Source organism: Nyctereutes procyonoides, unplaced genomic scaffold, assembly GCF_905146905.1.
Source record: "Nyctereutes procyonoides isolate TBG_1078 unplaced genomic scaffold, NYPRO_anot_genome, whole genome shotgun sequence".
Lineage (NCBI taxonomy): Eukaryota > Metazoa > Chordata > Mammalia > Carnivora > Canidae > Nyctereutes > Nyctereutes procyonoides.
The window spans coordinates 31,661,102-31,674,246 of NW_026575042.1; the positions used below are offsets into that span (position 1 = coordinate 31,661,102).

Genomic DNA, 13,145 nt, shown 5'->3' on the forward strand with positions numbered 1-13,145 from the left:
GGATCACACCCTGGGCCAAAGGCAGGCGCTAAACCGCTGAGCCACCCAGGGATCCCCCATTATCCTCCTTTAAATGAGACTTGATGAGTAGGCATATCCCTTCTATTAGTACACATTAATTCATAGTTGTATCTAGAGTTTTTATTTTCTTCCTGTGTCTGATTTTGTGAGTAATTTGATCATGGGTTTATACTCTGAATATTTTTCCTGATCTACAAAACAAAGAGGCTAGTTTTTTTTTTAAAGATTTTTATTTATTCATTTGAGAGAGAGAGAGAGAGAGAGCATGAGCAGGAGGAGAAGCAGAGGGAGAAGCAGACTCCCTGCTGTGCAGGGAGCCCAGCACAGAGTTCGAACCCAGGATCTGGACATCATGACCTGAGCTGAAGGCAGATGCTGAATTGACTGAGCTACCCTGGCACCCTATAAAACGAAGAGGTTCAATTGGAGGCCTTCAGATCGTTTCTAGCTCTTAAATTCCAATAATCTAATGAATTTCAAAGCTTTGTGTATTATTAGATACCCTATCTGGAGTCGTTTCCCCCTAAGATTTAAAGTGTGTTTTCCCTGTTTCCCACCCTGTATTTCCTTTAACAGTCCTATTCTAGATGTCACTGATTTAAAACAGCCTTCATTCCAAAGGAGAGTTATAATTAATAACTTACGAGGAGAGTTACAACAACTTAACATTTGTTGATGTCTTGATTTAACTGCAGAAATGACAATGGTAGAGCTACATTGTTTTTATTTTTTTATTTTTTCTTGTGCTACACTGTTTTTATTTAATCACCTTAGCATTCTATGTTAGTGACAAGGAGTAGCAGATTATTAAACATTAAGTAAATTTGTATTTAATATGAACAAAGAATATCTAACTTTACATCAGTATCACATGGCACAGGCAAAAGAAGAAAGCAAAGTGACAGTAATACAGAGTTGAATGAGGCTTAGTTTTGGTTAGGAAGGAATCAGTGGTGTAGCTATGAGAAACTCACATGAGAAAAGTACACAGAAAATCTGAGCCCTTGCTATTTACCTGATTCTAAGGAATGAGAACTGATGGTATTTGGCAGCTATTCAAACAGATAATGAAGATATTAGTAAAGAAACACATTACACGTCAGTAAGATTATTTTCTAGAGAGAATGTTGCTGGTCCCCCACCCTACCTCCTCCCCCCCCCTTTTCCCTTTTTTTTAAAAACAGAGATCTCTTTGTTTTATTAGTCTTAGACCATTATTTTTACTTCTGAAATAGCAATCTCCCCAGATGTGGACTATTTTCACTATCGCGTTACTGCCATCTGGTGTCCATGGTGGGGAGTTCGCATTTTTTCCTATATCCAGACTTTTTTGGTTTGGTTTAATTTATTGCCAAGAAGACACTATTAAACCAAAAGAAAACATGAAGGTATTTTAAGATCTGGAATCCTCTATGATTTATAAAGATTGTACATTATTTGTGACTTGGGAGTCACACCGCCTGTTTGATCCTAGGACTATAATGTGTAGTTTACTGTAGTCAACTTATTTAACCTTCCAAGCTTCTGTTTCCTCAAAGTAATAGCATCTGTCTTTTACAAGTGTTGTGAAGGATGAATTAGACAGTACGTACGAGGCAGAACAGTTAGGCACTCAGTGACTGTTGCCTTCTGTCAGAAACACATTGCTAATTTTGAACAATGTCCTCCAGAAAATATATTAATATATATTATCAAGTGTGTGTCACTAATATATATTGCTAAATATATTAAGGTTTAAGAATGATATGACCTAAAGAAGTATAATTTTACTGATAATTTTGAATGACTGTAGTAGCACTGTCCTTAGGAATAGCACTTTGTTACAGATTTAATGAACATCCATATACAGTAGTCAAGAACATGCTACTTACAGCAGACATTTAATTGGCTCCTAGAATCCCATGAAACCTTGGAGATTATAGTTCATACCATTCATTTTACAGATGCAAAAACTGAAGTTCAAGGGCACAAAGCTACTTAGTTGCAGAGCAGGATTCTATCCTGGGTTTTCTTCTACATGGTACTGTGGGAACTGTGCACTGCCTTGCAGCTCCCCAGAGTGTAATAAGACATGGAGTCTGGATTGTGCTATAATTGACCATATCATGGTTTGAAAGAAAGTGGATTAGAACATGCAAATCTCTTTAGGTTTTTATTTTATTTAATGTCAGTGTAATGTGAAGGATAAGCCAACTGGAGAAAAAATGTCTCTGCCATATTTGTGCACAAATAGTTTAATACTCCTGTTAGTAACTTAATTTTTTGTTTTGTTTTTTAAGATTTTATTTATTTGAGAGATAGAGTGGAAGCACAAGCAGGTAGAGGGGCAGACACGGAGTAGGGAGCCCAATGCTGGTCTCAATCCCAGAATCCTGGGATCATGACCTGAGCTGAAGGTAGACACTAAACCGACTGAGCCACCCACGCACCCCTCCTGTTAGTAACCTTAGAAATGGATGCAAATAGCATGCAGTGATTGTATTTTCCAGTCTTCCAGGACACCCTATCCTCGCCTCTGTCACTACTAGGTAATATTTTGGGTTAATTCTTTCTTTCCCATACTGGACTAATAATTCCTTGAAAAGAAACATGTCTTTCATCACTATGTGTTTGGTAGTACAACACTGAACTGATGATGAATCAATTGATGAAGGAATCCCCTTCTCAGAGCAATGTAATTTTTAGATGAGGCATTAGGACAAAGGGACAGAACCTTCCACCCCAGCCTTTGAGAATTACTTAAAGACTAATTCAGGGCTGAGCCTTTGAAGGCTTAAGGAAAAAAAGCAGTGTCTCAGGAGAGAGAAGTAGTTTGACAATGGTTAATATTGTGTAGAGGTGAGACATCACCGGCAGTTACTTCCAAATTTATGAGTAATCTTTTACCTCTCCTTCTCACCTTCCTTTCTTTATGATGTATCTTTCCCTTTCTATGCCAGTCTGTTCTGTCTTCTTTCTCTACTAGACACTTTATGACCAGCTTGCACAGAGGGATAGGGAAAAGGGAGGGGAATTGTGAGAAGTTCAGCCAAAAGCATCTAAAATATGCCATACTGAAATGCTACACTAAGCTGGAGCTGAGTAGGTGAACAAAATTAGATTTCTGCCCTTGAGGGTTGAATGGTAGGGAAAAAGAGTGTGCAAAAACCTTATTCCCAGTACAGTGTAACTCCTGTGAAAGAACTTGTTAAAGACTAACAGTGGGGAAGTCCAGAGGAGGGAGGGAGGGCCTGTGCAGCTGCCTTTGAGCAGAGGGAGGATGTTCGAGGAAGCTTCTCGGGCCTGTCATCTGAAGGGCGCATATAAGATCTCCATGAGAGACCAAGGAATTCAAGCTCAGGGCATTTAGTCTTTTTATAATATCTCTTAAAAAAAAAAAAAGATATACTTTTCCTCTGATGCATGTGACCCCTAATTATTTCCCCTCATTTTGTGATATGCTTTGTGCCAGTGTCCCTCTGTTTCTAGTACCGCTGGTTCAAGGAATGAAGTGTGATTTCTGTCACATGGGGAGAGTTATCAGTGGCAATTCAGATCATTGTTAAGTTATTTTCTTTCAGCCTGAAATGTATTTGGCTTTAATATTTCTGGAAGTGATGTTCCTTGACTGCTTCTCTAGTCACCCTAAGAAGTGCTGTATTTTCTCATTGTTATTTGTTATTGTAGGCTTTCACTCAAATTCTTAGCTTTGTAAGTTGGAATGTTAGAACTTAAAAATGAATTTTCTCCTGAATGACTTTTTTTTTTTTTTTTTTTGCTTTCCCAGTTGCCAAAACAAAGGGGATTTGGCGATGGAGGCTTTGTTGGAAGGAATACAAAATCGAGGACATGAAGGGTGAGTTCACTTTTGAGCTTAAGCTTCTCAATGAGTTTATAAAGCATATCCTCCAAGTTATGCCTCTGACCATTGTGTGCTTTGGGTACAGAAGCAAAGGTGCTGAGTGGAACTTGGCTGATTCTTGTGTTGTGGACAGTATCTCTTTGGGGCATCGGCCTCATCTCAGCAGTGTGAAGCTGGCCGCTTGCTTTCATCCTACTCTTAGTTTTTTCCTCTTCAAAAGCAAAAGTAGAAGTTTAGAAGTTTTGTACACTAAGAATAAATGCTTTTATAAAGAGATATTTAAACCTTTGTAGCTATAGCTTTCTGTGGCCATTCCTGCAAACTTATTTGAATTCAGTAAATCTCTGTTTACTTCTTTTTTTGCCTCTGATATCTGGCATCTCCTATAACTGTGAAGGATATCAGTCAGTTTACAATAATAAGGTCAGTTGCAGTAAGTTTCTAATAATAATGTGGGAAGGAATAGTTGAAATAAATGTGGCTCAAGGATGATTTTCTTGAAACAGCTTCTAAAATTGTATTGTCATTTTCCCAATTGTTCACTTCCAGGGTTTTTATTTTGGTTAGCTAAGAATGTGACAGACTTGCCTGATTCTTCCTGAGAGCTTTCCTAAAACATTACAAAAGAGCTGCTTGTTGGTTGTGGAAGCCTCGCTCACAAGCCAGACTTAACCATCAGTCTTGTGTTTGACCAAATGACTTAGGCTTCAGGGTTGGCTGTTAGAGGAAGACAAAATATACAGTGGAATAAGTAATCACCTTAAGATGAACATTAAGAGGATAAGCTCAGGGGTGCCAGGGTCGTTAGTTAAGCATCTGCCTTTGGGTCAGGTCATGATCCTAGGATCCTGGGATTAAGCCCCACACCAGGCTCTCTGCTTAGCAGGGGTCTGCTTCTCCCTTTCCCTCTGTGCTCTTTCTCAGGTAAATAAATAAAATCCTTAAAAAAAGGAAAAGCTTAGAGATCCTTTTCTTTGCCTCCAACAATTTCTTTACTGACTTCGTTCCACCTCAGGTGGGTTTACATCTGCTATATTTTTACACGGAAAACAGGAAAAGTCATGGGCATGTGTTCTTATATACAGGGGATTTTTGACATCCTGTGAAGCTGAACTACAAGAGCTGATGAAACAGATCGACATAATGGTGGCTCATAAAAAATCTGAATGGGAAGGGCAGACACATGCTCTCGAAACTTGCCTGGACATCCGTGAACGAGAACTTAAGGCTCTTAGGGGTCAGCTGGATATGAAACACAAAGAGGTACAGCTGTTTTGATATCTTGACCTTCAGTTTTATATTAACTGTGTTTCTTAAGTATTTAAGAAAGCATTTGTGTGTCAAGTTAGTTTCTATATTATCTTTTAATTCTAGTGGTTTCTTTTAGGAGAAAAATTAGTTGTGAAAATACATAAGAATATTAATATTTATTACAAGTATCATGTTAGCTTGGTCACACGTAATACATAACTTCTTCAGGAAAATGTGAAGGTGTCACATGATCTTTGTATAACCCTCATCCTATAACATGCCCATGTTAATGTTGACTGAGTTTAATGAATGTTGTTTTTGGCCTCATTGTATGACTAGGGTAAAAAAGTTAAGCCCAGAATTCGATAATATTGGGTATAATTTGATAGAAAATTCAGAAAACCCTTTAAAAATTTTTATTTGCCCTTATTGAAAATTAGGGGAAAAGAAAGAAAAGGGAAAAATAAAAATTACTTGCAATCCCACCATCACTAGTTATTGGTGATTTGAGGGAAAAGTTTGATAATATGCTGACTGATTTCTCATAGATTAGCTGGTATAGTAAAAAGAAGATCGTGGGATATTGGAAGGGAAGCAGAAAGCACTTCTCAGCCCAAGAATTGCTTCTAAATGTCCGGCATAAATTTCAGCATGAAGATTGGAAGAGTTGTAGGGAAGCACTGGTCCCAATCCCCACTCTGCTGGACTTTCCTACCAGTAGGATCACCACATATTAGTGCTGTTTCTCAGCTTACTTAGGAACACACTTACGCTAGTATAGTATGCACACTGACATTGTGATTCTTTTGATGATACTTACCAAGAGTATTTTAGAAATATTTCATGTAACAAGGAAAGAATTAGGCTTGATAAAAATGTTTTTTTTTTTTTTAAGATTTTATTTATTTATTCATGAGAGACAGAGAGAGAGAGAGAGGCAGAGACACAGGCAGAGGGAGAAGCAAGCTCCACGCAGGAAGCCTGACATGGAACTCCATCCCGGGTTTCCAGGATCACGCCCTGGGCTGAAGGTGGCACTAAACCACTTAGCCACCCAGGCTGCGCTGGATAAAAATGTTTTATGCTTGTCTCACTGGCTGACCATTTGCACTTTGAGTCAAAGCAGTACGGGGTAATATTGGCCATGTCAAAATCAGTTTTCTGTGAATGTCATTTGCTAACTGGAACTTATTTTAAAATTTGGGTAGACCTTTGAGAATGTATTTTAAAATTATACTTCATGTAGAATGTAGAAGGTGGTAAAAAGGTACCTGAAATGATAATCATATTTGATTTTTTTAAACATTTAGGTAATTTAGGTAGGGTCAGTGCTCCTTATCTGGTAAGCTACTTTAGCTACCACTTCTTTATTTCTCCTGGGGTAAAACAAAAGTAGTTTTAGTTAGTAAGTTAAAGTGATTATGGTTTCTTAGCCAAGAAAAACACCGTATGTATATATAGATATCTAAGTCGTTTATTTTGTTAGAAACCCATTAAAGAAATTCCCATGTGTGTGATTATGAGAATATTTAGTCACTCTGAGGCGGTTTAAACTTATTCCTATAGCTTAGTTTTGATGTCAAGGGCATTACTGCCATTACTTAATACCTTAAAAAGAAATTAAAGGGATTGAATGGATAGGTTCCATGGTAAGGGTCTGAAGATTACAATTTTGGCCTGGGGACATAAAAGAAATTTAGAATTGTAGCTGTCTGGTCAATTTACTGCTTCATTGATTGGGTTGCTGAAAGTTGATTAAGTTTCTAGAAGTAAAGTGCTTTTACCAAACGCTAGTAATGGGAATCTATCCCATTGAGTTCTTCTGTGAAATTGTGTTGATATTAACACATTCATAATCTACTTTGATATAAGAGTTAGAAAATAGGGCTTTAAGTTTTTATCATTCTTATGTGTTTGAAACTTACAGGCCTAGAAGCAGCCCTGTGGTATGAACCGGTGCTACTCAAATGACAGGTCCATGGTGAGATAGAAAGGTTTCACTAGAATGTAAATCAATATATCGCATCCTTCACTTCATAGAAAGTTTTGCCACATAAAAAGTGCCAGTTGCACTACACAGTGTGTTTGGTGACATCATTGCTTCACATTCTGCCTCCTTATCTTCTGCTGGGGATTGCTGTAGTGACTAGCTCTAGCCTGTGTGCAGATCATGCTTGGAGGAGTACTAGTATAAACAATTCAGTTTGTAAGTGAATACTTTATGTGTTTTCTGATTATATTGTTGGGATTGGGTTAGTTTTAATGGCCATATCTGTTAGTGTTAACTGCTAATGCTGCGCAGAGCAAGTTGGCCTGATGAAATGAGTAAGGAATTTGGAGTCCTGGCTCTGCCTCTTTTCAGCTGATTGGCCTTGGACAAAGTCTAACCTCTCTGAGCCTGTTTCATCATATGTAAAATTGGGACATGATGTCTGTATCCCAGGGTTGTTGTAAAGAATGACTTGCTATTTAAGAAAGCTCTTTGAAAACCCTCAATCGTATCTAAAATGATCTTTATTTCAGCTCTTTCTTGTGTCATCCATACTGACAGTTTCAAACCTTGGCTCCCATTTCCCTGCCCAATGCCATTCCTCACTCTCAGCATTTAACATCTTTTTTTCTCCTTTTTTCTTTAAGAAATTTCAATATTGTTGAATGCCCATTATGAACCAGACCTTGGTACATAACTAAAAATTTTTTTTTAAGATTTTATTTATTTATTCATGAGAGACACAGAGAGGGAGAGAGAGAGAGAGAGTCAGAGACATAGGCAGAAGGAGAGGGAGAAGCAGGCTCCATCCAGGGAGCCTGACGTAGGACTTGATCCCAGGTCTCCAGGATCATGCCCTGGGCTGAAGGCGGCACTAAACTGCTGAGCCACCAGGCTGCCCCTACATAACTAAATTTAAGCAGTCTTTTCTTCACATTTAATATTTATGCTTGCCATGTGATGTAAGCAAAAAGAACAATGGTTCTGTAAGGCTGGTAAGAAAAAACAGTAATCACCTGCCTGCCCTTCCAAAGCTAGGATTCTGGTCTCTCTGAAGCAGTCATTTCAGTGCCTTTAATTCTTTTTTTTTTGGTATTCTCCCCATGTTTTTAGGTAACATTTGGTAGTGATTTTTGTTAATTTTCAGTTTTAGCTATTTATCTAATGACTTGCTACTATGAAAGATAAGAGTTTTGCATATAATTTCCATCTCGTTATCCTGCCAGGATCATAGATCTTAATTTCTGGTTAGATCAGTATTTAGTATTTACATCAATTAAGATGGTAAATATTATTCACATCTGGGTCAGATAGTATAATGATAAATTTAATTCTCATACAACTTTTTTGTTTTCCTGGGAATTAATAATGATCTCATTTTCATTTGCTTTTTAAAAATGTATCTACTACTGATCCTTCCCACACCCCTGATACAAGTGTAAGTCTTCTCTGTGTCTGCAATATATCAGGTAATCTATCCATTTTCTTCTTCTTTTTCTTTTTTTTTGGAGCCATTCTCAAATAAGGATAGGATGTTCTCTACGTTAGCTAGCTAGCTGTCATTTTGGCAGCTCCTTTCACCATTATTCTGGAGTTTCCTATGCTTTTCTCCTTTTTGTCTCTTCTGTCATCTTTATTTATTTCTGTTTTTGGTAGAACATCCTTTTGAGATTTTATTTTTTATTATTATTTTTTCTTTTGAGATTTTATGTGTCTAAAATATCATTATTCTCTTTTTATATCTGATTGAAAGTTTGATTGGCTGTAGAATTCTTCAAAGTAAATTTTACTCAGGATGTTTTTTTTTAAATTTTTTTTAAATTTATTTATTTATGATAGTCACAGAGAGAGAGAGAGAGAGAGAGAGAGAGAGAGAGAGGCAGAGACATAGGCAGAGGGAAAAGCAGGCTCCATGCACCGGGAGCCCGATATGGGATTCGATCCCGGGTCTCCAGGATCGCGCCCTGAGCCAAAGGCAGGCGCCAAACCGCTGCGCCACCCAGGGATCCCTACTCAGGATGTTTTTTAGTTAAATACGAATCTTTCAAATTTTAACATCTGGTAATGACAGACTGGTTAATTTGGACCAGCCCACCCACTGAGACCAAGTAAGTAAGATTAAAAAAAAAAAGTCTGCTTGAGGTAGAGTGCTAAACAAGCTAGTGAAGAATTTACCAGGCCAGGATTTTGGCTGACTAGAGGTTGAGGGAGGAGCCCACAGCTTGAGACAATTATTAGCTGAAATTAGAGAAGATAGCTCAGAGGATAGCTGAATGGGGTTTTTAATAACTTAAAGATGCTAAGAGAATAAAAAGTTTGGTGTCCAAGGCAGCTCTGAACCCCTCCTCACTGTAGATTAGGACCCTAAAAGGCAGTACCCTAGGAGGAAGGATGGGCTGGATTTAGAACAGGCTTCTTGAAATTGCCACTGAGCCACACACATTTAAATATCTGAAATCAGTTTGAGTTGATCCTAGAGTGCTGTTTTCCCCAGGCATCTCCAAAGTGCTGAGGTTTTTAGGAATGTGGAAAAAGCAAACTTAAATTTTCTCCAAAGGGGAAAAAACCCACCATTCTGGGGCTTAAGTTATGTCTTCAAATAATTTTGCAAATTATGTGCTTGATACCCACTCAGGATATAACCCCTGACACACAGGAAGAAAGCAACAAGAATATGAAAAAGCAGAAGCAATAGAAGATAAGACACAGATCCGTGGCAAATCTAGATATTGGCATTACCGTGCTCTGACTTTGCAATAGCTATGTTCACTGTGGTCAAGGAGATAAAAAATAAGATTAAGCACTTCAAGAAAGAATTGAAAACTCTTAAAAAGGATCCCTGGGTGGCGCAGCGGTTTGGCGCCTGCCTTTGGCCCAGGGCGCGATCCTGGAGACCCTGGATCGAATCCCACATCAGGCTCCCGGTGCATGGAGCCTGCTTCTCCCTCTGCCTATGTCTCTGCCTCTCTCTCTCTCTCTCTCTCTCTCTCTCTCTCTCTCTCTCTCTCTATCATAAATAAATAAAAATTAAAAAAAAAAGAAAACTCTTAAAAAAATAAAATGAGTGGAAATTATATCAAAAAGTAAAATAACTGAAATTAGGGCCTTAAAGATTAGGGGATAATTAGTGAACTTGAAGATAGGACAGAAGAAAATATTTAGAATAAAGCATGGACAAATGATGGAAAATATAGAGGATAAGAGAAAGAAGATGAGTGAGAAGGTTTGGGGATTCCCTGAAGGAGAAAAGCAGTGTGCTAATGGGCAGAAGCAATATTTGAAGATAAGATTTTGCCAAAAATGAGGAAGGCCATGTATTTAAGAAGTCTGAGAATCTCAAGTGAGATTAATAAAAAAGTATTTACCTAGGTTGAAAACTAAAAACAAAGAGGAAGTCTGAAAAACGATCAAGGAAATAAAGATTATTTAACAAGAAGAAAAGACAGATTATCTACAAACAGTTCTAAACAGCTGACTTGTAAGCTAAAATAGTGAAAAGCCAGAAGATACTAGAATGATCCTTACAAAGAAATTATTTTTCCTTGCCAAACCATCTAGAGTTAAGATGAAATAAAGACATTTCAGATCAATAAAAATTGAGAGAATTTGTCATTGATAGACCCACACCTAGGAAATACTAAATGTTCTTCGGACAGAAAGAAAGTGATCTCAGATCGAAGCTCAAGAGGGAGGAAGAAATGAAAGGCAACAGTAGATATTTGGGTAAATCTAAATGAATAATGACTCTATATAACAACAGTAGCTTTTTCGGTTTAACATATATGTAGAATTATAATGGCATTTACATGGTTGGGGGATAAATGGAATTAATCATTTCCAAAGAAGGCAAGAAAGGAGAGAAAATGGATAATAGAGCTTATTAAGTACACATTGCTTTTAATAGCGTGATAGATTTAAATCCTGATGGATGTTTCTGCGCTATCTAAAAGTTCGCCTTACACCACTTTGCTTTTACCAAAGACTTTATATTAGTACCTGTTTTTACTAGCTGAAAGAAATCTGAAGAGGATTTTTACTTTTATGAAGTGATCGTTGCTTCTTGTAGCCATTTTGAGTTGCAAAAGGTTTCATAGGAACACTCTACTTTCAGATAATGGGGGGAACTTTGTAGGTCCATTAAATGTAATTGCATACAATGGCCTAATTAAAAGGTGAAAATTGCCCAACTGGGTAAAAATAACTAAACTCTCAATTATTTAGTGTTTATAAAGATACAGCAAAATTGGATTGTTCTTATAAGAATTGTGTGGTTTTTTTCACCGAGATAAAACATATTAGTTTTACGTGTAAAATGTAATGACTCAGTATTTGTATATATTGTGAAGGATCACCACAATAAGTCTAGTTACCATCTGTCACCCTATGTCCTTACAAAACTTTTGTTTGTGTGATGAGGACTTTTTTCCCCCGAAGATTTAAACGCCTCTATTTTCTTCTTTATTGATATTGCCTACTAGAATATGAGTTTCTAAGGTATTTGGTGATTGATGTTTTTATTTTAAATTAATACATACAATATTAGCTTCAAGTATACAACATCTTGATTTGATATTTATATACATTGTGAAATGCTGATAAGTGTAGTCACCATACAATGTTATTATAGTATTATTGACTATGTTCTCTATGTTGTACTTTTTATCCTTGAGAGTTATTTATTTTGTAATTGAAAGTTTGTAGCTCTTAATTCCCTTCATCTATTTTGCCCATCCCCCTGCCTTCCTCACTTTGGGTAACTGCCGGTTCTCTATTTATGAATCTGTTTCTGTTTTGTTTTGTGTGTTTGTTTTGTGTTTTAGATTCCATTTATAGGTGAGTGATGAGAACCTTTAAGATCTGTTTTTTTTGTTTGTTTTGTTTCTGAAATTACCTTTATATATTGTGATTATTACCTTGTGTTCCCCATTCTACCTCTCCCTCCTCACTTATTAATAGATGAAATTCTGATCAGTTATGGAGAGACATAGTGAGAGAGTGATGGATATTGATGGAGGTGAGGATTGGTCATGAACCAGCTGTGGCTGCTATCAAACCTTTGAAAAATAGGTTAGGATGATGTCCTTACTCTTGTTGGTAGAACTGATTTCTCTGAAGTGAGGTAAATGGTAAAGCAGTTTCAAGTCTCCTACTGTGTTTCCATCTGACATTACTATTCTGTACTTTGATTTATATAACTTTTTCTTGAAGTCTCACTGACTTTAGTTCAATATTTTTAGTTTCCAAGGTTGTTATAACTTTGTATGTCTTAATTTCCTATGAGTTTTTTTTAATAAAAAATATTTGGGAAAATAAATCAAATAGAGCAAGTTTTCATCTAAACCTAGAAGTTTTAGAAAGGTTGTGTTTTCTATTTTTTGGCAGTTATGAATTATTAAATAATTAGATGTTTGACTTCCTAAGAAGTGGGATATTGCCATGTACAGTTAAGAACTTGTTTTTACAGATAAGTACAAAGGTTATTTCCTATTTTTATGTTGTTTCAATGCCAATAATGAAAAATACTACCATCTTTTGGCTTCTAGGTTGTAATGTTGCATCAGCAGATAGAAGAACATGAAAAAGTCAAACAAGAGATGGCCACGGACTATAAGCAGGAGTTAAAGAAAGTACATGAAGAAGTGAGGTTTTAATTTTACTATGTGTTGTATAATTCTGTCTCTTAAACCCTTAGAGTTTTGTTAATGGGCCCATTTCTACTTGATAAAGTGGGAAGTGTATATTCCATAGGAAGTACAGGAGTAGAAATCTATTTTTCTGTTCTTTAAGTCCAGGCAAAGAGTCTTGTCTAATTATATGTTTGGTATTATCTAAACAGGGATTCCAAAATGTGTTTCTCAGTTGAGTACCTGAAAGAAATAAAACTATTTTTGTGTAATGCTGGGAAATATTGATACCAGTAACCTATTTTAAATATTTTAATTTTTGAGTTAAATCAATGACTAGATTTTAAATATTGGAGAGTCCAAAGTATTCAGAAGAGTTTGGGGATAAATAAGAAAAGTAAGAAAATTCTAGCGATTG

General features: G+C 36.7%; 1 protein-coding gene across 7 annotated transcripts in view; it reads left to right on the forward strand.

Annotated features, from left to right (window-relative positions):
• Nucleotides 1–13,145, forward strand: part of CEP63 (centrosomal protein 63) — a 64,179-nt gene that overhangs the window by 6,518 nt on the left and 44,516 nt on the right. For all 7 annotated transcript variants that reach the window (XR_008663911.1, XM_055321119.1, XM_055321123.1 and 4 more), the window contains exons 2-4: nt 3,788–3,856; nt 4,948–5,125; nt 12,647–12,742. Coding sequence is in view for 6 of the 7 variants with exons in the window: in XM_055321123.1 (XP_055177098.1) it covers nt 3,788–3,856; nt 4,948–5,125; nt 12,647–12,742 (343 nt within the window). In the remaining variant the exon portion in view is untranslated. The remainder of the gene's footprint in view (nt 1–3,787; nt 3,857–4,947; nt 5,126–12,646; nt 12,743–13,145) is intronic.